The sequence below is a fragment of the Planococcus citri genome, chromosome 4 (genome assembly GCF_950023065.1).
Source record: "Planococcus citri chromosome 4, ihPlaCitr1.1, whole genome shotgun sequence".
NCBI lineage: Eukaryota > Metazoa > Arthropoda > Insecta > Hemiptera > Pseudococcidae > Planococcus > Planococcus citri.
Genome location: NC_088680.1, coordinates 11,537,939 through 11,557,902, shown reverse-complemented (window position 1 = coordinate 11,557,902; position 19,964 = coordinate 11,537,939). Strand labels below are relative to the sequence as shown.

The 19,964-nt window shown below is 34.5% G+C and overlaps 2 protein-coding genes and 1 long non-coding RNA gene across 4 annotated transcripts; 2 read left to right on the top strand and 1 right to left on the bottom strand.

Moving 5' to 3' along the window:
- The first annotated feature begins 1,198 nt into the window (after positions 1-1,198).
- Positions 1,199-5,171, top strand: LOC135844808 (uncharacterized). The gene is made up of 3 exons (XM_065363163.1): positions 1,199-1,534; positions 4,065-4,223; positions 4,333-5,171. The coding sequence occupies exons 1-3, from the start codon at positions 1,346-1,348 to the stop codon at positions 4,954-4,956; spliced, it is 972 nt and encodes a 323-aa protein (XP_065219235.1). The 5' UTR covers positions 1,199-1,345; the 3' UTR covers positions 4,957-5,171.
- Positions 5,172-7,977: 2,806 nt separating this feature from the next.
- LOC135843634 (uncharacterized) lies at positions 7,978-12,024 on the top strand. Its single transcript, XM_065361582.1, has 6 exons — positions 7,978-8,125; positions 8,214-8,617; positions 8,714-8,737; positions 8,820-9,020; positions 11,065-11,223; positions 11,332-12,024. Exons 1-6 carry the CDS (start codon positions 8,068-8,070, stop codon positions 12,022-12,024), a joined length of 1,539 nt encoding a protein of 512 aa, XP_065217654.1. The 5' UTR covers positions 7,978-8,067.
- Positions 12,025-16,335: 4,311 nt separating this feature from the next.
- LOC135843439 (uncharacterized) lies at positions 16,336-19,319 on the bottom strand. 2 transcript variants are annotated; one of them, XR_010558319.1, is made up of 2 exons: positions 19,134-19,319; positions 16,336-18,592 (listed from the first exon to the last, which is right to left on the bottom strand). It is a non-coding gene; the product is annotated as an uncharacterized LOC135843439 (long non-coding RNA). The 2 variants fall into 2 exon arrangements; XR_010558318.1 differs by having other exon boundaries at positions 19,159-19,319.
- Between the last annotated feature and the right edge of the window lie 645 nt (positions 19,320-19,964).

The window sequence follows — 19,964 nt, the reverse complement described above, 5'->3', positions numbered from 1 at the left end:
ATTTTTCCCTACTCAACGCCGCTTTATTCATCTCTCTAGCTCTTTCCACTTAGAAATAAATGCCACCGAACACTACTTTTGTGTCATACTGTATACAAACAATCCGAATTCATCCTTTTCTAAATTATATTTTTCACATACCAAAAAAACTGTTGATTGTCTCCCCCTTATTACAGGCTCTATTCCATCACCATCCAATCTTTAAGTTTACAGAATGGGTACTTGAGAATGAATCCCCCATTCTAAGAATCAGTATGAAATTTTTAAAAAATTCAACCTTGATAATTTACGACATGATTCCACGTTCTATGAACAATAAGATAGGTAACAGCTTAGTACCCATGTATTCATCTATACATACGTCATAATTTACGCGAAATGCAAGCTGCCTAAGCACCTATGTAAACATCAAAACCTACCAAGTGATTTCTAATACCTATTGAAAACACTTGCGAGTATATTTTTGATTCGTATACTTCGTAGGACTGTCAAAGTCGCTGCGATTTCACAACAAAACCGATCATTATCAAGGATAGGAATCGTCAACGTAAAATTTACATTGTATCATGAATTTTCTCCGAAATTTATTCGCCACTGTATCGATTCTCGTGCTTATCGAAGAAACTGTTTCAAAAGGTAGGCATATTTTCAACTACCTATAGCGATATGAAATTCATCGCAATACAAAGTTGTAATTTTTGTTCGCAGATGTTTTCATCAACGCAGACCTTCCCATTGCTCCTCTAGCTTTAATAAGAAAACCACACTCATTCTCATGGGAACTTGCGACTCCTTTTAGATCTCCTCACACCGATAATGAGGCTCGTTATTCCTACAATGACATCGAAGGCGACAATGGACTCAAGGATGAGTTCAAAATCGCCTGCGCTGCCAGCAGCGATCGGTTGAAAGCTATGGAAAAAGCGTGGAGAGAACGATACTCGTATAGAGAGCAAGACAAAAAGAAACTGTTTTTCATGCAGGAATTTCCAGAGAATGAAGAGTTGTCGGTCGTGTGTCGCGAGCCTGCCAAACCTTCGATAAAACAAAATTACTCTGCTGACTGTGGAAAATCAAATGAGGCTGAAGTTTACGAAGTCGGATATCCGGTAAAATAGAATTTGTTCGAAAAAAAGTTTCGATGCTGTTCCAATGTAAATGTATCGATCAAGTTTTTTATATCATAACGATGTTTTAATGTTAATAACTCGTGTAATTTCACAGGTATCCACGAACAATGACGGAACGGTAAGTTATTCAATATCAGCACTAAAAAAAAAACGATTTTTGTAATTTTTTCTACCATATCTTGAGCATGTGAAATTGATTGCAGGATTTTCAATTCATGACCGTTTACAAAGTATGTCGTTCGACGGATAAAGAGGTGGGCACATTGTACACAATTCATGAAATCGTATCGCCAGATTTAATGATGTTGCAGTACAGGCAGTGGTATGAACCAGAGCCTTCGAAAGCATTCAAATCCAATTTAGATGGATGTGTCGGTTGTCTAGGCACGTATTACCGAGAAAACGTAAGTACCTGATGTTCAATATTATTGGTCAGGAGTGGAGAATTTTGCAATGTGGAACAGCAAGACCAATACGTAAGTGTGAGTTTGGTTGTCGATCATGAAAACTGAAGGGGTAAAATTGCAGGCCACTTTGTGTTGATTTTTCAAGGAGGCTTAATTTGATTTTTAGGGAATAACTCTCCCTTTCCTCTATTGCGTAAAATCGGTTCCAATTTTGGGTTTCAGGTAGAAATAAGATTTAGAAAAAAAAAAACATTTTTCCAAAAAAATTTCGTGTTGATTTTAGAAAAGTTTTGCCCGAATTTGGGGTCCTTGAAATCAAAATTGCACCTTTGTTGCATTTTAGGAGGCAAGTACCCGTCGAAAGATTTTTATTTTTAAAAAAAATAGCTTTCCAGTTTGTTATCGATAGGTGCAAATCGAAAATTCGACGATTTTTTCAAGATCACACTTTTTGGTACTTTTTTGTTTTTATGGAATCCCCCCTCCCTACATCGGGAAAAAATATTCACATTTTCACCAGGTACCTACTGAAGATTCGATATATTATTATGTAGGTGCTAAACTAGGTACATACTACATACATTGTGGTTGGATTCAATTTTTTCCAACATTTTTGGGAAACGGTGTGAAAATTTCAAAAATTTTGATCTTGAGCCATATCTCCCCTTTAATAGGACCAAATGGCTCAAATTTATGATTTGAGGTTAAAATACAATTTAGGAAAAAAAAACATAAATTATTTCGTTTAAAAAAGGTCATGCTATTTTAGGACTCTCATCCCTAAAGTTAGACGGGCTCATAAAATCGAAATTCGATCTTCGTTATATTTTAGGAGCAAATCCTTGTCAACAGCTTTCGATTAGGAAGAAAAAAACAAAAAAAAACAGCTTCCTTGCTGTAATAGGGGTGAAATGGAGCAACTAAAAACTAAGGCTCCAATATACTAGAATGTGGTGTGTTTGAACTTCATATTTTTCAAATATGTAGGAACTATTGTGATGATGAAGGGTCCAAAACATTTGTGGAAAAATTGGTTTTTGAGGCGTATCTCGCCTTTTTTGGGACTAAATCAGTTCAAAATTTTGGATTTAAGGTTAAAATATGATTTGAAAAAAAAAAACAATTTTTCCGAAAAAATATACAAATACGTAATGTTAATTTTAGGATTGTCTTCCCCAAGATTTGGGCTTCTTGATATGAAAATTGCACTTTCGCTATATTTTTAGAAGCAAATCTTCGTCGAGAGCTTTCAATTAAAAAAAAAAAGATCAGCTTCCCAACAATCTTTTAGAAGCAATATGAAAAAACACTAAAGATCCCATAAATGTAAAAATACGTTGCAGCATATTTCTGAATTTTCTTCAACATTTTTTGAGAAGACGGTCCAAAAATTCCAAAAATTTGGTTATTTGAGCAATGAGCATATCTGCCTTCCTTATGGAGCAAAATCAATTCAAAGGAACGAAATAAAAATTAGGAACTTTGCGAGTTTACATTTTTTCGGTTTCAGGGAGTACCCCCTACCTCTCTCCCACCCTCTCAAAAGGAACAAAATGGTTCACATTTTCACTTAACACTGAAGATTCCATTTCTGGGTTTTCTTCAAAAGTACTTATAGAAAGAGGGTCCAAAAATTTCAAAAATGTAGTTATTGGAACTTTTGAAATTTTTGGACTCTCTTCTAAAAAATGTTGAAGAAATCCCAGAGAAATACACCAACAACGTATTTTTACTTTTATATGGAATCTTTAGTGTTTAGTGAAAATGCGAACCATTTTGTTTCTTTGGAGAAGGGGGGTTCATGGAGTTCTCTCCCTCCTCCCTGTCCTGCTCCCGAAGATTCAATTCCAATGTTTTGGATCATCACTTCAATTCTTGAAAAAAATAGTAAAATTGATAAGTTGTTGGCAATTCATTTTCGATTATTTGTAATTGGCGAACAATGACCAAAAAATTTGCACCTATGTGTTCCAAAATATTTCTTTAATTTTACAATACATGAATGATATCTTTCAACAATTTAGCATAATTAATGCGGAATATTAGAGAAGAAAAAATTTTCAAAACACGAATTTACATACTATTAAGCAACCATGTTAACGCCAAAAAAATATTTTTATTTGAAACTGTGGCATAGAAAAAAAAACACGATTTTTTCGAAAATTCCTTTTCTTTAAGGACTTATATCTCCCCACCATGCGCAACTTCCGGAGCTAAAAATTTTCTGAGCGACTTTCAACCCATAATAAAGGTTTCCACTAACTCTGAATCAGGTCGAAATCCTCCTGGATTTTTTTTCGCGATCCACTCAAATAAATTTCCAGCACTTTACCCCTTCAGTTTTTAAGATCGGCAACCCAAATTACACGTGCGTATATGTAGGTATGTAGTTTGAATTTCTGCATTGTCAGGAAAAATATTCGACTCCTGTCTCACAACACCCATATGCATTGTATGAAAACTTATGAGATAAGTATGTACCTACTTCGGATGACTTGATTCCAATACTTTGAGCTTTCCCGAACAGAAACTCTTCGTTTACCAATTCGTCAGTATGTTCGATATGCCAACCAGGATTTTGCAGCTTACAACACACTTCCCTTTCAATTTCATTCCGGTTAAAGACAGAGAAATATTCATGGGATTGCTCCGAGTTGACCAATTCATTCGACTTTTTAGCAGAAAAGTAAGTTACGACAAATGTACATTGGACGCGTATTAAAATTCACGCAATAATCTGCACTTATCTACTTACCTATTATGAAAATATCAACTCATAATTTTCTCGTTCTTAGACAAACCAACCCCTAAAATTATACTCAGGCAGATACCAAACAACAGTAAAAATCCGCCCAAGCGGACTCTGCAAGTCACTCAGCTGCAGCAAGAATATACCAATCGAATTATTCTGGAAAATCATAGTCTACAACGAAAAACTCGCCATCATGTTGATAACCCAACTCACACAACAGAGTTGTACCCAAACAAAATTCATTTTATGTTATGATAAAAACACTATCGTCATGTTGGAGACTTACAAAAATGGCGGTTGTACCTACAAATGTCCTGTGGCCTCAAGATTGATTTATGACTTGGGTTTACCTACATCAGAATTTTTTGAGCTCAATGGAGACTTATCTTTGGATTTCAAGGTGACGGAAGAACAGCTGAAGTATCTTCGAAAATTAACAGGAGGCCCATCTGATGCGAATACGAGTTCTATAGTTTCTCACGAAGTTGGTATAGCTGATTTCATGGGAGATGCTCAAAAATTTGAAGCTGCTGTGAGGGCTGTTGATGCTCAATTTGAGCAGAATGTGCAAAATTATCATAATGGAGATGATCAAGGGCTTGACATCATTCATGAGGATGATATCAGCAATGGGACTGAGGCTGAGGATAATGCTACTAGTAGATAGAAACTTGTTGGGAAGGGAAATGAGTAGCCTAAGTTTATTTACATTGTAACATTGCATTTTTTTTCTTTTTAAATCACATGTAGTTTATTTTTGCCGTGTTAGAGGCTGCAATCGCCAGAGCATTATTTAACTGAAAGATACTCCACTATCTTGTAAAAACCAAATCGTATACCTTTGTCTAATCTTTGATAAAAAAATAAACTGGAAAAATTATTTGTAACCTTTCTAAAACAAGCATGTAACAATAGAATAAACCTCTTGAGAAAACTATCCAGTACAAAATATGGAGCAGTACACATTACACAATCTGTCCTTAGAATTTATAGAGCTCTAAGTCGCTCAAAATGTGATTATCGGTTGTCAACACATTCATCAGCTCAACCTGCAAGAAAATAATAATCTGAATTTCATTTTTTGATTTTTGGTGAATTTTTGAAATCAAATTCGAGTGATCTTCAACACCTAAAATCGATTTATGGTGGTTTATCGAGCGGTTCTGACGACTTGGTAAGATTTCTGGGTTTCTTAGTTTTAGAAAAATTGTCGTTGAAAGGACAAAAATACTATTAGTCCAGGAAAATTAGATGAAAAAAAAGGGTCATTGGGAAAAATGGGGGAGAAAGCTGAATTTTGGTATACTGGTCCATTTTTTTGTGCTGAACACGAATCCGATGAGTCCCCGGTCGTCCCTGGTGTGCGTTCTCCCCTATTGTGGATCTAAGCCCCCCAAAACCAGTTTTTTGCAGTTTCCTCCCCCGCATTGCATTTTAGCGAGAAATAGGTGGTCGGATAAGAATCTACGTCAAATTTCCGATCTAGTGATATATCAACTTTCTTTCTACCCCCAAGGGGGGTGGAACCACAACCATTCAAAAAAGGGGGTTCCCCAAAAAATACATAAGGGCTGTAGGCGCCTAAGAGGGGTGAAATGGTCCCCAAAAGCGTTTAACATGAAAGGTGGGTACCATAGAGAAACCTCTGCGCAAAAAATTTCAGATCCACACCCCCTAAAATAACTATATTTCGAAAATCGTGAAAATTGAGGGGGGCTGAGGGGCTCTGGAGAGGGGTAGGCGAGTGTAGCAGAAAATCTGAGGTCATATTCGTGCTCAGCGGTATCGAATCATATGAAAACGACACCAACATCATCAAAATAACTATATTTCGAAAATCGTGAAAATTGAGGGGGGCTGAGGGGCTCTGGAGAGGGGTAGGCGAGTGTAGCAGAAAATCTGAGGTCATATTCGTGCTCAGCGGTATCGAATCATATGAAAACGATACCCTACTCATTGACAGTTATTTTTTTCAAAATTCCCATTTCACCCCCCACCCCCCTACGATACATTATTCCAAGTTTTCACCACGGCGCACCACAGCAAAAATTTCTAATATAGTATATGATGTTTGGGGGCCAAAAATACATCCAAAAAACGTGTTTACAAAATTGTACCTCGCAATCTTGATTGTTAATAGGCATAAAAAAATGAAAAAAACGCCATTTTGAGGGGTAAATTTGAGGGGAGGGGGTTGAAAATTTTTGTGTGAATACTTATCAAGGATATACATAACTTCCAGAAAAATTTTCAAAATCGGTTGAAATGGGGCTGAGAAAAGTGCTACTGAAATTTCAAAAAGGGGGGCTCCGCAAAAAGGGTAGGGGGTGTGGATCTGAAATTTTTTGCGCAGAGGTTTCTCTATGGTACCCACCTTTCATGTTAAACGCTTTTGGGGACCATTTCACCCCTCTTAGGCGCCTACAGCCCTTATGTATTTTTTGGGGAACCCCCTTTTTTGAATGGTTGTGGTTCCACCCCCCTTGGGGGTAGAAAGAAAGTTGATATATCACTAGATCGGAAATTTGACGTAGATTCTTATCCGACCACCTATTTCTCGCTAAAATGCAATGCGGGGGAGGAAACTGCAAAAAACTGGTTTTGGGGGGCTTAGATCCACAATAGGGGAGAACGCACACCAGGGACGACCGGGGACTCATCGGATTCGTGTTCAGCACAAAAAAATGGACCAGTATACCAAAATTCAGCTTTCTCCCCCATTTTTCCCAATGGAATGCTATTTTTCCTGGACTATATTTAATTCAAATTGTAATCCACCAAACAGGAGGGCTTGCAAAAGTAGGTCAAAAGTCGGACATTTGGCAGACAATACCTTCAAAAATGTTTCAATTTTTGGTTGAGAGGGGAGAGGGGAGGATTCGAAATTTTGAATTTTTTTGATCGAAATTTTTAGAGAGAAGGAACTGGACAATTTTTTTTTCAAATTCAAATAAAATAAAACTCTGAAAAAAGAGAATTGTTGGGAGATTTTGAAGTTTGGCTGAAAAAAAAGAGAATCCAGCTCTTTTTAAAATTTTAGCAGAAGAAAGAAGCTATTTTTACAGTGAAAACACATTTTTGAAATTTTGGGAAAAAAGCAAAAAAAAATTCAGAAATTTTGGGAAAAAAGCAAAAAAATTTCAGAAATTTTGGAAAAAAATTACCACGTTTTGGGAACTTTGACCAAAAAAAGCATATCACTAGCGTCCTCTACGTCATTGATTGAGTACCATTCTAAAAACACGATTTACGGTTCAGTGGTATCAAGTGGATATAGAGTTCGTATAGATCGAGAGGATCGACAGTGAATAATGTTATTTTTCTAACTATAAATTTTGACGAAGGAGTTGAAGAATCAAATTTTGTAAGCCCTTTCCCTTTTCCTTAGAGTCTTCGTTTCCATCACCATCCAACCTTTAAATCCACAGAATGGGTAGAGAATGAATCCCCAATTCTAAATTTTGAAAATTTCAAACTGCAATAAATTGCGAACTGATTCCACGTTCTGCGAACAACTGAACAACATGTTATTCATCTACGAGTATACGTCATAACTTACACGAAATGCAATCTGCCCAAGCACCTATGCACACATTAAAACCTACCAAGTGATTATTTTCTAATACCTGTTGAAAACACTTGGTAAGTTTATTTTTGATATGTAATCGTATCGAACTTCGTACGATTGTCAAAGTCGCTGCGATTTTACTACAAACCCGATCATTATCATTATCAAGGATAGGAATCGTCAACGAGAAATTTACATTCTACTCGTATCATGAATTTTCTCATTATTTTATCGATTCTCGTGCTTATCGAAGAAACCGTTTCAAAAGGTAGGTGCCTAATTAAAAATCAGTCGTGTTCTTCAACTACCTAGCCATGAATTTCTTAACAATACAAAGTTGTAATTTTTGTTCGCAGATGTTTTCATCAACGCAAACCTCCCCATTTCTCCTCTAGCTTTAATAAGAAAACCAGACTCATTATTGTGGAAACCTGCGACTCCTTTCAGATCTCCTCACAACGATAATGAGGTTGGTTATTCCTACAGTGACGTAGAAGACGAACATGGACTCAAGGATGAATTCAAAATCGCCTGTGCTGCCAGCAGCGATCGGGTGAAAGCCATAGAAAATAAGTGGAAAGAAGAACAATCCTCGTCTAAACTTCCAGAAGAAAAGAAACTGTTTTTCATGCAGGAATTTCCAGAGTATGAAGAGTTGTCGGTCGTGTGTCGCGAGCCTGCCAAACCTTCGATAAGAGAAATTTATTCTGAGAGCTGTGGAAAATCAACTGGGGATGCACTTTACGAAGTCGGATATCCGGTAAAATAATATTCGTTCGAAAAAAAGTTTCGATATAAATACAGTATTTTAATATTAAGGTAGGTAGGTACCTATGTAACTTGTGCAATTTCACAGGTATCCAAGGACAACGTCGGAAGGGTAAGTGAATTCAGCATCAGCACTAAAAAACATTGTATAGTAATTTTTTGTCCCATATTTTGAGCATGAGAAATTGACGCAGGGTGTTCAATTCATGAGCGTTTACAAAGTATGTCGTTCGGTGAATGAAGATGTGGGCACATTGTACACAATTCACCAAATAGTGTCGCCAGATTTAATGATGTTGCAGTACAAGCAGTGGTATGAACCTGAGCCTTCGAAAGCATTCAAATCCAATTTAGATGGATGTGTTGGTTGTCTAGGCACGTTTTACAAGGAAAACGTAAGTACCTGATGTTCGATTATTGGTCAGGAGTCGAGAAATTTGCAACGTGGAACAGCAAGACCAATACGTTAATGTGATTTTGGTTGTCTATCATGAAAACTGAAGGGGCAAACTTGCAGGCTACTTGGTTGATTCCTCGAATTTTACAGAAAAATTTAATTATACAGGGTGGCCCATCTAAGAGTGTGCTCATTTTTTTTTATTTTTTTTATTATTTTTTTTTTATTATTTTAATTTTGAGATCAATTTGGAGGCAAAATGGAGCGTTCTACGAGAAAAATATATCGACCAAAATTGTAGAGAATTGAATTTCCAACAACCTATAAGAAATTCATTTTTCTCCAAAATGCATATTTTTTCCGTTTTTCTCAAAAAACAAAAATCTTGAGTGTGCTCATTTTTTTTATTTTTTTTTTATTATTTTAATTTTGAGATCAATTTGGAGGCGAAATGGAGCGTTCTACGAGAAAAATATATCGACCAAAATTGTAGAGAATTGAATTTCCAACAACCTATAAGAGATTCATTTTTCTCCAAAATGCATATTTTTTCCGTTTTTCTCAAAAAACAAAAATCTTACGATGATATTCGTAAAACTTTCTTATTTTGAGAAAAAACGGAAAAAATATGCATTTTGCAGAAAAATGAATCTCTTATAGGTTGTTGGAAATTCAATTCTCTACAATTTTGGTCGATATATTTTTCTCGTAGAACGCTCCATTTCGCCTCCAAATTGATCTCAAAATTAAAATGATAAAAAAAATAAAAAAATAAAAAAAATGAGCACACTCTTAGATGGGCCACCCTGTAGATTGAAAGAAGCATAAAGAAGATTCAGTTCAATTTTGACCTAGGTATTTTTAAAACTGAAGGAGGTTCAATAGATTGAAATTTTCGAAGTGCTCTAGCACATTTAATGTTTGAAAGCAGACACAACGAACACGACCTTTTTTTTTTTTGAAAATTCAAACTTCTACAAGTCAAGTTACAGTTATAATTTCCTCAAACTCAAACTAGAATGCGCTGGTGCACTTTGGAAGTGTCAATTACTACACAACTTTTTCAATTTTAAAGGCAGACAAAACGCGAACCATGAAGAGAGATATTTTTTGTGAGTCACTCTAAAAGCTGAAAGAACGGTCAGATTTCACATATTTTGCCAGAACTCAGAATTGAAAAAGATACCCAGCATTTTTAAAAAACTGAAAAATGCAAAATTTTTAAATCTGTAGATTGTTTTAAATGCTCCAACGCCTCCAATTTTCAATTTACACAAACAATGAAAACAGAGGGAAGGGGGCGGGGCTGCGCAACCTGAGCCTCTTTGCAGACCGAGGGTCTACAAATTTCGAAAATTTGACTTTTGGGGTAAAACTCTCTCTCCTCCATTTTGGATTAAATCTGCTCCAATTTTGAGTTTAAGGGGAAAATACGATTTAGAAAAAAATCAAAAAAAAAAATTTCAGTTGATTTTATAACGATTTTACCCAAATTAGGGGTACTAAAAATCGAAATTGCACCTTCGCTGTATTTTAAAAAGCAAGTACCTGTCGAAAAAGCTTTTGATTTGAAAAAATCAACTTTCCAGTTATCATGGGTGCAAAATGAAAATTTGAGGAATTTTTCAAAATGATATTTTTTTTTTGCGAAAATTCTCCCTCTTTGAGAACCCACACCTCCCTTCTGGAGGCACCTCCAGAGCTAAAAAATGTTCTGAGTGACTTCCAAATCGCAATGAAGCGTCCAGGATTTTTTTCGAAAAGTCCTTCTCCTTGAGGACCCATATCTCCCTTTTAGATGCTTCTCCAGAGCCAGTCTCCACTGAATTTGACCAAGATCCTCTTAGATTTTGCCCCTGCGGTTTTCAGGATCAGCAATCCAAATTACATGTATGACGTAAGTATAGTTTGAATTGCTGCATGGCCAAGTAAAAATAATACCTAAGTACATATTCAACTTTTGCATTGTATGTAAATTTCTGTGATAAGTATGTACGTAGTTCGGATGACTTGACTCTAATACGTTGAGCTTTCCCAAACAGAAACTCTACGTTTACCAATTCGTCAGTATGTTCGATATGCCAACCAAGATTTTGCAACTTACAACACACTTCCCCTTCAATTTCATTCCGGTTAAAGACAATGAAATATTCATGGGATTGCTCCGAGTTGACCAATTCATACGACTTTTTAGCAGAAAAGTAAGTGGGGCCAAATGGACATTCTGACACGTATTACTCGTAAAATTCATGCAATATAATCTGTATCTACCAAATATGAAACTACCAACACATAATTCTTGTTTTCAGACAAACCAACCCCTAAGATTATACTCGGGCAGATACCAAAAAACAGTAAACATCCGTCCAAGCGGACTCTGCAAGGCACTCGGCTGTAGCAAGAATTTACCAATAGAATTACTCTGGAAAATCGTCAACAACGGAAGTCACTCCATCATGTTGATAACCCAACTCACACAACAGAGTTGTACTCAAACAAAAAACATTTTATGTAAAGATGACAACACTCTCGTCATGTTGGAGACTTACAAAAATGGCGGTTGTACCTATAAATGCCCTGTGACCTCAACAATAATTTCTGAATTTGGTTTACCATCATTAGAATTTTTAGGAGTCTACGAAGACTTATTATTGGATTTCAAGGTGTCGGAAGAACAGCTGAACTATCTTCGAAAATTAACAGGAGGCCCATCTAATGCTAATACGAGCTCTATAGTTTCTCACGAAGTTGGTATAGCTGATTTCATGGGAAATGTTAATAAATTTGAAGCTGCTGTGAGGGCTGTTGATGCTCAACCTGAGCAGAATGTGCAAAATGGTCATAATGGAGATGAGCAAGGGCTTGAGATCATTCGTGAGGATGATCCCAGCAATAGGACTGAGGATGATCTCAGTAAAGGGGCTGAGTATGATCTCAGCAAAGAGGCTGAGTATGATCTAAGCAATGGGGCTGAGGCTGAGGATAATGCTACTGGTAGATAGAAACGCGTTGGGAAGGGAAACGAGTAACCTAAGTTTATTTATATTGTATGTAACATATTATGCATTTTGTTTTCTTTTTAAATCACAGTATGTAGTTCACTTTTGCCGTGTTAGAGACTGAAATCATCAGAGCATTTGTACAGAAGGATACGCCACTAAATACCTTGTAAAAGCCAAATCGTATACCTTGGTCTATGCTTTGACGATAAACTAAACTAGAAAAATTATTTGTAAACTTTCTAAAAAAAAGCATCTAACAATAAAATAAACCTCTTGAGAAAATTATCCAGTACAACATATGGAGCAGACACACAATCTCTCCTTAGAATTTATAGAGCTCTGATTCACTCAAGATGTGATTATGGGTTGCCTACTTATTCATCAGCTACAGAGTTAACACTCAGAACACAGCTCTTCAACTGGCTACTGAAGTCCTCCCCGACAAACCATCTCGACTTTCAGTTTGAGGTTGAGTTTTGATCGAGTAGAAATCGGCCGATATTTTTAATCATTTTTTTGACGATTTTGAGAATTAACAAAAAAATATCAAACTTAATCGACTCATAGTTTTCAACAATTTTAAATCAACGGGGGAAGTCAGAATTCGGGGTAAGTTAGAAAACTTGCTATCAAATTTCTCCGTGAGTTTTCAACAAAAAAATATTTTTTTTTACACAATATACTAGAGTCTTTGGCCTTTTGAATTGTAGGTACATGATCAATTTTTTACTAAATATAGAACAGTCATTGAACTAGAATTTTGCAATAATTGTGAGTAAAAGTACTAAAAATAGGTTGAAACTTTGAAAAGTTATGAAAAATGTATTAAAAATGATATTAATAAAAAAAAGTCCAAAATTTCAGAAAAATTAGATAAAAACTGAGTGAAAAAGTGTTGAGAACATTGTAAAATTATATAAAAATGCGAAAAAATGCATTAAAATCAGTTTAAAATTATAACATTATCCGATGCTCTTATTACAATAACCGATGGAATTTTAATGTAATGAGTTATAAAAGATCGGGACCGAACCATTTTAATAACATTAAGCGATTTATAACATTAACCGTTATAATAATAAGCGGCTTTTACTGTACCTATATTCGAAAAAAAAAAAATTGATAATTTTTTCTACCCTTTAAAGCCAAAAAGCTAGGCTTGTTAACCGGTTTTTAACCATCAACCGTAACCGCAAATTAACCGGTAAATTACCCGGAAAAAATTATCCGTAACCAAAAAACCTTTTTTTTTTGAAATATCACTAACCATAACTGTAGCCATAACCGTTTTCTGAGATCAAAATGAACCATAACCGTAACCTTGACCGAAAAATTTTTAGGAAAAACCTGGTTACAAAATTTTAAAAAATTGAAAAGTGCTGTTTTTTTATTTTTTTTATGTGTGGTTTTTTTCAATGTGATTTGAAGTGATTTGAAATTTTAATCAAAAAAATTATCAAAAGATAAAATGAAAAAACGTGAATAGAAAGTTCAAAAAATTTGAAACTATAGTTGCATCATACTCATTAGTCATTAAACTATTAAAGCTCAATCTTAAATGATATTTTAATGATAAGAGATGATAAAGAATTGTTTCTCGCAAAAATGATTAAATTTTGAATTCAAATGTTACCAGTTTTTCAATTTTTAAACTTCAAAATTTCAAACTCAGAGAGAATTTTTGGAAATTTTCAAATATTTAACTGTAATAACCATTAACCGAAATTTTATGCTCAGCTGGAAAAATTGTCATCAAAAACTGTAACCTTAACCTTAACCATTAACCGAAAAAAATGATCATCAATAACCGTAACCTGAACCTTAACTGTAACTTGAAAAAATGAATAACCTTAACCATAACCTTTAACCGAAATTTTGAATTTCTTGTTAAATTTTTAACTGTAACCTTGACCGGAAATTTTTTTTTCAGTTAACAAGCCTGCAAAAAGCTAGAGGGGGTCCATATTTCGCACCTCGGGGGTAATAAGGTGACATCTCAAAAAAGTGAAATTTTACAGGAGAGTGATTTTCTTTTTTTTTAAAACTTGATTCATTATTTTTATCAACTTATAATTAATTGTGAGGAATGAATAGCACCTCATTTTAAAGATCTGGTATCCTACCTTCATTTAGCATAAGAACACTTTGAGAAATAACCCGATTCGCGCAAATGGCAAAATATTTTGCCAATGCCACTAGGTGTACTAATGGCAAAAAAAAGGCAATATAATGGCAAAGCTCCAACCAATGAGAAGACAGCATTTTAACTTTGCCAATGTGGCAAAAGATTAAATTTTGCCAATAAGATTGCCACTGGTGGCAATCTCATTGGTAAATGTTTTGCCACCGTTTTGCCACTAGTGACAATTTAATTGGCAATTATTTTGCCTCTGTTTTACCACTGCTGGCAATCTCATTGGCAATTATTTTGCCAATGATTTTGCCACTCAGTGGCAATCCTATGGCAATTGATTTAGGTACCTGTAAAGAACACATTTGAAATTTGAAAATCGTTTATTTTAACGGTCAAAGTTGCAGGGAATGATGCAATTAATGTCTGAAGTCGAAAATCAATCTGTACCTAATTATATGTACCTGTATACATTCATTGTAGCATTAGTACCATGTGCTTTGTTTTATCTTGTTGTAAGTAGGTACACGCATATTATGTAATTTGGTTTTCAAGTGATTCAGACGTTGTTACAGTATTGTTTTCATTAGACTATCATTATGGAAACTGCATAATCTAAAGACTTGGCTGGTACATGGTGAGCATAAATACACCCAAGTTATGATACCAGATGATGTGATTTCCTCAACGATCACTGTAACATAACGTCTGAATCACTTGCAATCAATTCGCAAAATACATACGTGCATGAAGTTACAGATACCCACAACAAGATAAAACAAAAGTCATGGTACCTATCCCATGATAGATGTATACAGATATATGGTACTTACCGATTCATCTTCGACTTCCAGACGACATTTTCACGCATCAATTATAACCAAATTTCTGTACAACGTGTTCACTACTTCACCATCAACTGAAAACTGAACCAAAGTATGAAGTAACCAACGAGGCAGAGTGGAACATGCGCTCGACTCTGCCTAATCTCATCTTATCTTCCCCACTTCTGCGAATAGATTATTTTTTGAAATTTAACGGACAAAGTTTTGTCACTATTGGCAAAATGTTGTAAACGTTGGCAAAATTTTGTCAAAACTAGCATAAACAGAGTGTAATCTGTATTGTAGCAAGTTTTCAAAATTGCCATCAGCACTGGCATTTTCGTCTGGTTTTCATTTCAATTTGAGCTTTACCACTCTTTTGCCAAGAATGGCAAAAAAAAGTGCCAATCAAATTGCCACTGCGCGAATCGGGAAAATCTTAAAGAGGAAATATTTCAATGTTTGGAAAACATTTTGAGTTAGAACCTTTCAAGTTGATGTGGAGGCGAAAGGAAGCGTCCAAAAACAATTTCATGTCAACAAAGTTGTAGAGAATTAAATTTCCAATCGACATAATGTCGTTAGTTTTTTTCTAGAGTGCTTAGTTTTTGAGTTTTTCTCAAAAAACTAAAATTTCATCATATGAAAAGTGATCAATATAAAAATTTTTTCCATTTGGTACAAACCAATAAAAAATGCACTCATTGTGACTATTTCTAACTGACAAACATTCAAAACAATCAAAACTGTTTCTTAACACTTTGTATGTATGAGATTTGCTCAAAAAAGGTGGAGTTTTTTGAGATGTCACCTTATAACTCCAAACAACTTGCAATGTTGTTGGGATTTTGAGTTAGGCCATTTGGGTTTTTTACATGATCTAGATAATGTACCCAACTCAAAGTGTTATTTTTGGTTGATGGGGGTCATACAAGCCCCAAAAATTCAAAAACATCAAAATCAATTTTTTTTGAGATGTCACCTTATTACTCCCGAGGAGCGATTTGTACCTTCTCCTCTATGAAAGCTGACACAACCTATACTCCTCGTCGGCTCTCATCTCTTCAAAAAAAAAAAAAAAAAAAAAACTTCTCCAATATGCTCTACATGTCAAGTTCAACTCACTATCTCCCACATCTTGCTCACCTGCCAAGATCATACCAATCTCAGAAATTCACTAAACCTTCCTGAAACCGGGTCAGAAATATCTCAAAACTTTCATGTCTTACTCTCCTTCCTTCAAAAATCTAACCTCCATTAATATAACAGCTTAAAATCGCCCTGTCTCTATCCTTGTAGCTGTACACAGCATGGTGACAAATCCAGGTTAACAGGTACCTGAGTGAAAAGATACAATTTTTCAGGTTAATAAAGATAACGAAGAAATATATTTTGAAATAAAAAATAACACGGGCTATTACATAAGTAGATATTAAGTACACTGAGAGAAATTTTTATTGTAATTTGTATTTACTATAAAATAGTGAAGATTTGAATGGACTTCGAAAATCCGAGGTTTTTTACTATAAATTATCGTAATTTTTAATTTATAGTAAAAATCCTCGAATTTTCGGAGGGCATTCAAATGATCAATATGTCACCGTAGGTATGTAATGTATTTTTGTAGTCTTTAGATGGATCGACGCCAATTAAACAGCCATACAAGCAATGAAAATAAAAATTTACGATACAAAATACTACATTAGTGCCTCAAGGTTTCTTAATTTCTAGTGATTCTGTCTCCTTAAAAACATACCGAACGTCTTTTCTTCATTCCAAAAGATGATTGTTTTGATTTATAGCCGAAGTTCTGATTTGAGGTGCTGACATTCACGATCTCTACGATTCCTTGGGACTCACTGTAGTTGTTGTTACCAGTCAATGAAAAACTGATGCGGAGCGAATGTATCAGAAACACAATACATAGTAGGTATCTTTGGTTCTTGTGAATATAATATATTTTTTTTCAAACATTTCAATTCGCAGATTTTACCCACTAACTTCAACGAACTATAGATGGTAATCTAGGATCCAGTCTGACCCTCTCACTATCAGACGCACAAAGCCATCGGCGGAAGTAAAAACGAATCATGTCCGGTGTCAAATTTCTGAATGCTGCTTCTTTAGGAGTAATTCTGTTACAAATTTTGATTCCATATTTTTGTTCATTTGTGGCAAAGAAACAAAAAACAATGGACAAAATCAGCTCTACAAATTCAATTCCATCAATAACGAGATTTCTGTCATCATTTGCTATAGGTCGTCTGTGTGTACAATGGCTTTTTAATTCCGAAATTCTTCCAACTTGAAGGAACAATTAATCATCAATGATCGGAGGAAATCGTAAAAATATTAATCGTGAATGTAAATCACATATTCGATCAAACGAATAATAATTAAACCTAACGTGGTTTTTTTTAAAATGTAAAGCATCCCGTATTATAATTGAAAAAAAAATCTGTAGAACTGATCACTTCTTGAGCTGAGCTTCTTTCTTATGTTCCAAGAGATCAAAGGTTTCAGGGTACAACAGTTATCAACGAGTTGAAGCCATTTATGTATTAAATTTGATAAATCTGAATGTATTCTGTAGATGATGCTGCCGTATATTATCCTTATACAGTCATCGACGTGATGTACATCTTTAAATGCCTGGGAATGCACGAAAGATTCAAAGATGCATATGCAACCTGAAGATTTTTAATGAAAATATATATGTAGATGGAATGTATCAGTTGCAGACGTTGGAGTAAAGAGTAGAGAACAAAACTTGAGGCATATCCGCTCAAAGGCAGGCACTATAGATTACTTTGATTATTCTCGCTTCAAAATTTAAGAAATACCTGTAATCCTCTACATATTATCCTTATCGTAATTTATGTAGGGACGGTACATTACTATAGTTGAAATAATCATCATTATGCACGTTAAGAATGGACGTTTCTTCTAGTTTCTGCCATTCCAGGTAAACACGTGCAGACAGATACTCGTAGAAGCCAGCGGAAAATGGTCAACTTTTTTGCCATATGTGATTTCACGTTTTCTAGTTCATCTTCTGCTTTTTCGACTGCAATTCGTGTTCGGCTGTTTTCGTTCTCTCGTCGTCGTCGTCTTGCTCTGGTTCAACAATAACTTGCACGGAGTTGTTCTTTTCTATAGGTAATTTTAACGAAAATTCTCACTTTCATTGGCTCATGTTCTTTCTTTAGATATTCAAAAGGCTCGGGTTTCTTTTCAAATTTCGACGTGGTCCATGATTAAAGATCCTTGGAGCGTTTAATTACGTATCAGAAAGCTTTTTTAGGAAAAAATACGCTCGGACCGTATTTTAGTATGTTCTTCTATGATCTGTAATTTTTCACTGGATACTTCATAAACGATTATCACCTCGAACGAGGACTTCTTTCAGGTTCATAGGAATTTTTTTCATCAGTATTCCAGTTCGGGACTATAAACATCTGGGGGCAACTAATCCAACTATATAGGTACTTCATATCAGGTTTCATTAAGGAATGTATTCAAATTGGCCCCCGGGCTTCTTTTGGCTGATTTTGTAGATTATTCATCATTCGTCGTGAGAGCTTACTAAAACCTGCAGTTCGTGTTTTAGAATCTAAACGTGGGGGAAACAATTATTGAGATTAGCAAACTGATGAAAATACTTCAACAAATTTCATTAAAGTCTAAGAATGGAAAGAAAAAAAATTCAAAAAATTATACAAAAAAAAATTCAATTTGAAAATTTTTTGGAAATTTAAATTTGAGACGACAAAATTAGATGTACAAAAATTGATCTAATTTTGAAGGGAAACTACAATTTGATTCACTGCCGGATCAATTCTACATTTTTGACCAAGGATTAGATATAGTTTTTTCGAAAAATTATTATTTTTTTTTTAAATTTTGAATATTGAAAAATTCGGGGGAAAAGATGTTTTTTTCGTTTATTTCGTTCAAAACTAAAACTTCTTCTTCGATTGAGTTTTTCCCCCAGAGAGACATCAAAGAGCAAAAAAAACGAGCAAGTTTATTTTTTGAATCGAAAACGATCGATCCAAATATTTCAATTCTTGCCCCTTTAAAAATTTAGTAAACTACTTATCGAAACATCAGCAAGTTTTAGGTATACAAAAGAAAATTAATAAATTACGTACTTAATCATGAAAAATTAATATCTACCTGAAGTAGAAAGAAACACCAACTGGAAACACGATCAAAAGAAAATCATATGTGAAGAGTTACAGATAAATGAATCAGAAATCTTTCAAACGGAGTACCTACTTAATCGAGTATTTAGTACCATTAATTAAAAAACCCATTAAGATAAAACTCTTACGAGAATATCTTGATCAGATTAAAAATTAATTTAAAAGCACTAGAAAATTCGATTCGTAAATAATTAGAAAATATATCTTTCAAAATGAAATAAGGAAAGAACGTCTAATTTCATTATTTTTATCGCAGATCAGTTGATAAAAAATGAATTTCACTAACGAAAGGAATTTCAATTTGGAAAAGTTTATCGGTTTTTTCCTGACCTTCATTACTCATTAGATATCTGTTGATACGAATAGATAGGTAAGCAGTGGTACTAAATGGGTATCTATACATTTGATTTAAAAATTTCTTATACGACTCTTGATGAGTATTCTATGTAAAATTATCACGATCTCAAGTATGAGTTTTCAATATTTTCACGTTTCTGAAAATGGACAATCTGCCAAAAATAAAATAGTTAAAAACAGAATTTTTCGAAGTTTTTTTTTTTGGTCTGAATAATCATGCATTGATTTTTGCGCATTTTTGTTTTTTTTTTTCGAGTGTTTGGTAGGCGAATGAGAGATCTCACACTACGAAGATATTCAAATCGACAAAACATTTTTTAAAATGGACGAATAAAAATAGGAAAATTTTCCAAAAGGATTCTATACAACTTTCCAGGTTTCCAATTTTCAAAAAATTTCAAAAAAAATACAAATTTTTCT

What these genes read in the sequence shown, in the direction of transcription:
- LOC135844808 (XM_065363163.1), top strand. Translation starts at nt 1,346, where the DNA reads ATGACCGTTTACAAAGTATGTCGTTCGACGGATAAAGAGGTGGGCACA. An exon ending in GCACGTATTACCGAGAAAAC is followed by an intron (nt 1,535 to 4,064) that starts GTAAGTACCTGA and finishes TTTCCCGAACAG; the next exon opens with AAACTCTTCGTTTACCAATT. An exon ending in TTCGACTTTTTAGCAGAAAA is followed by an intron (nt 4,224 to 4,332) that starts GTAAGTTACGAC and finishes TCTCGTTCTTAG; the next exon opens with ACAAACCAACCCCTAAAATT.
- LOC135843634 (XM_065361582.1), top strand. Translation starts at nt 8,068, where the DNA reads ATGAATTTTCTCATTATTTTATCGATTCTCGTGCTTATCGAAGAAACC. An exon ending in GCACGTTTTACAAGGAAAAC is followed by an intron (nt 9,021 to 11,064) that starts GTAAGTACCTGA and finishes TTTCCCAAACAG; the next exon opens with AAACTCTACGTTTACCAATT. An exon ending in TACGACTTTTTAGCAGAAAA is followed by an intron (nt 11,224 to 11,331) that starts GTAAGTGGGGCC and finishes TCTTGTTTTCAG; the next exon opens with ACAAACCAACCCCTAAGATT.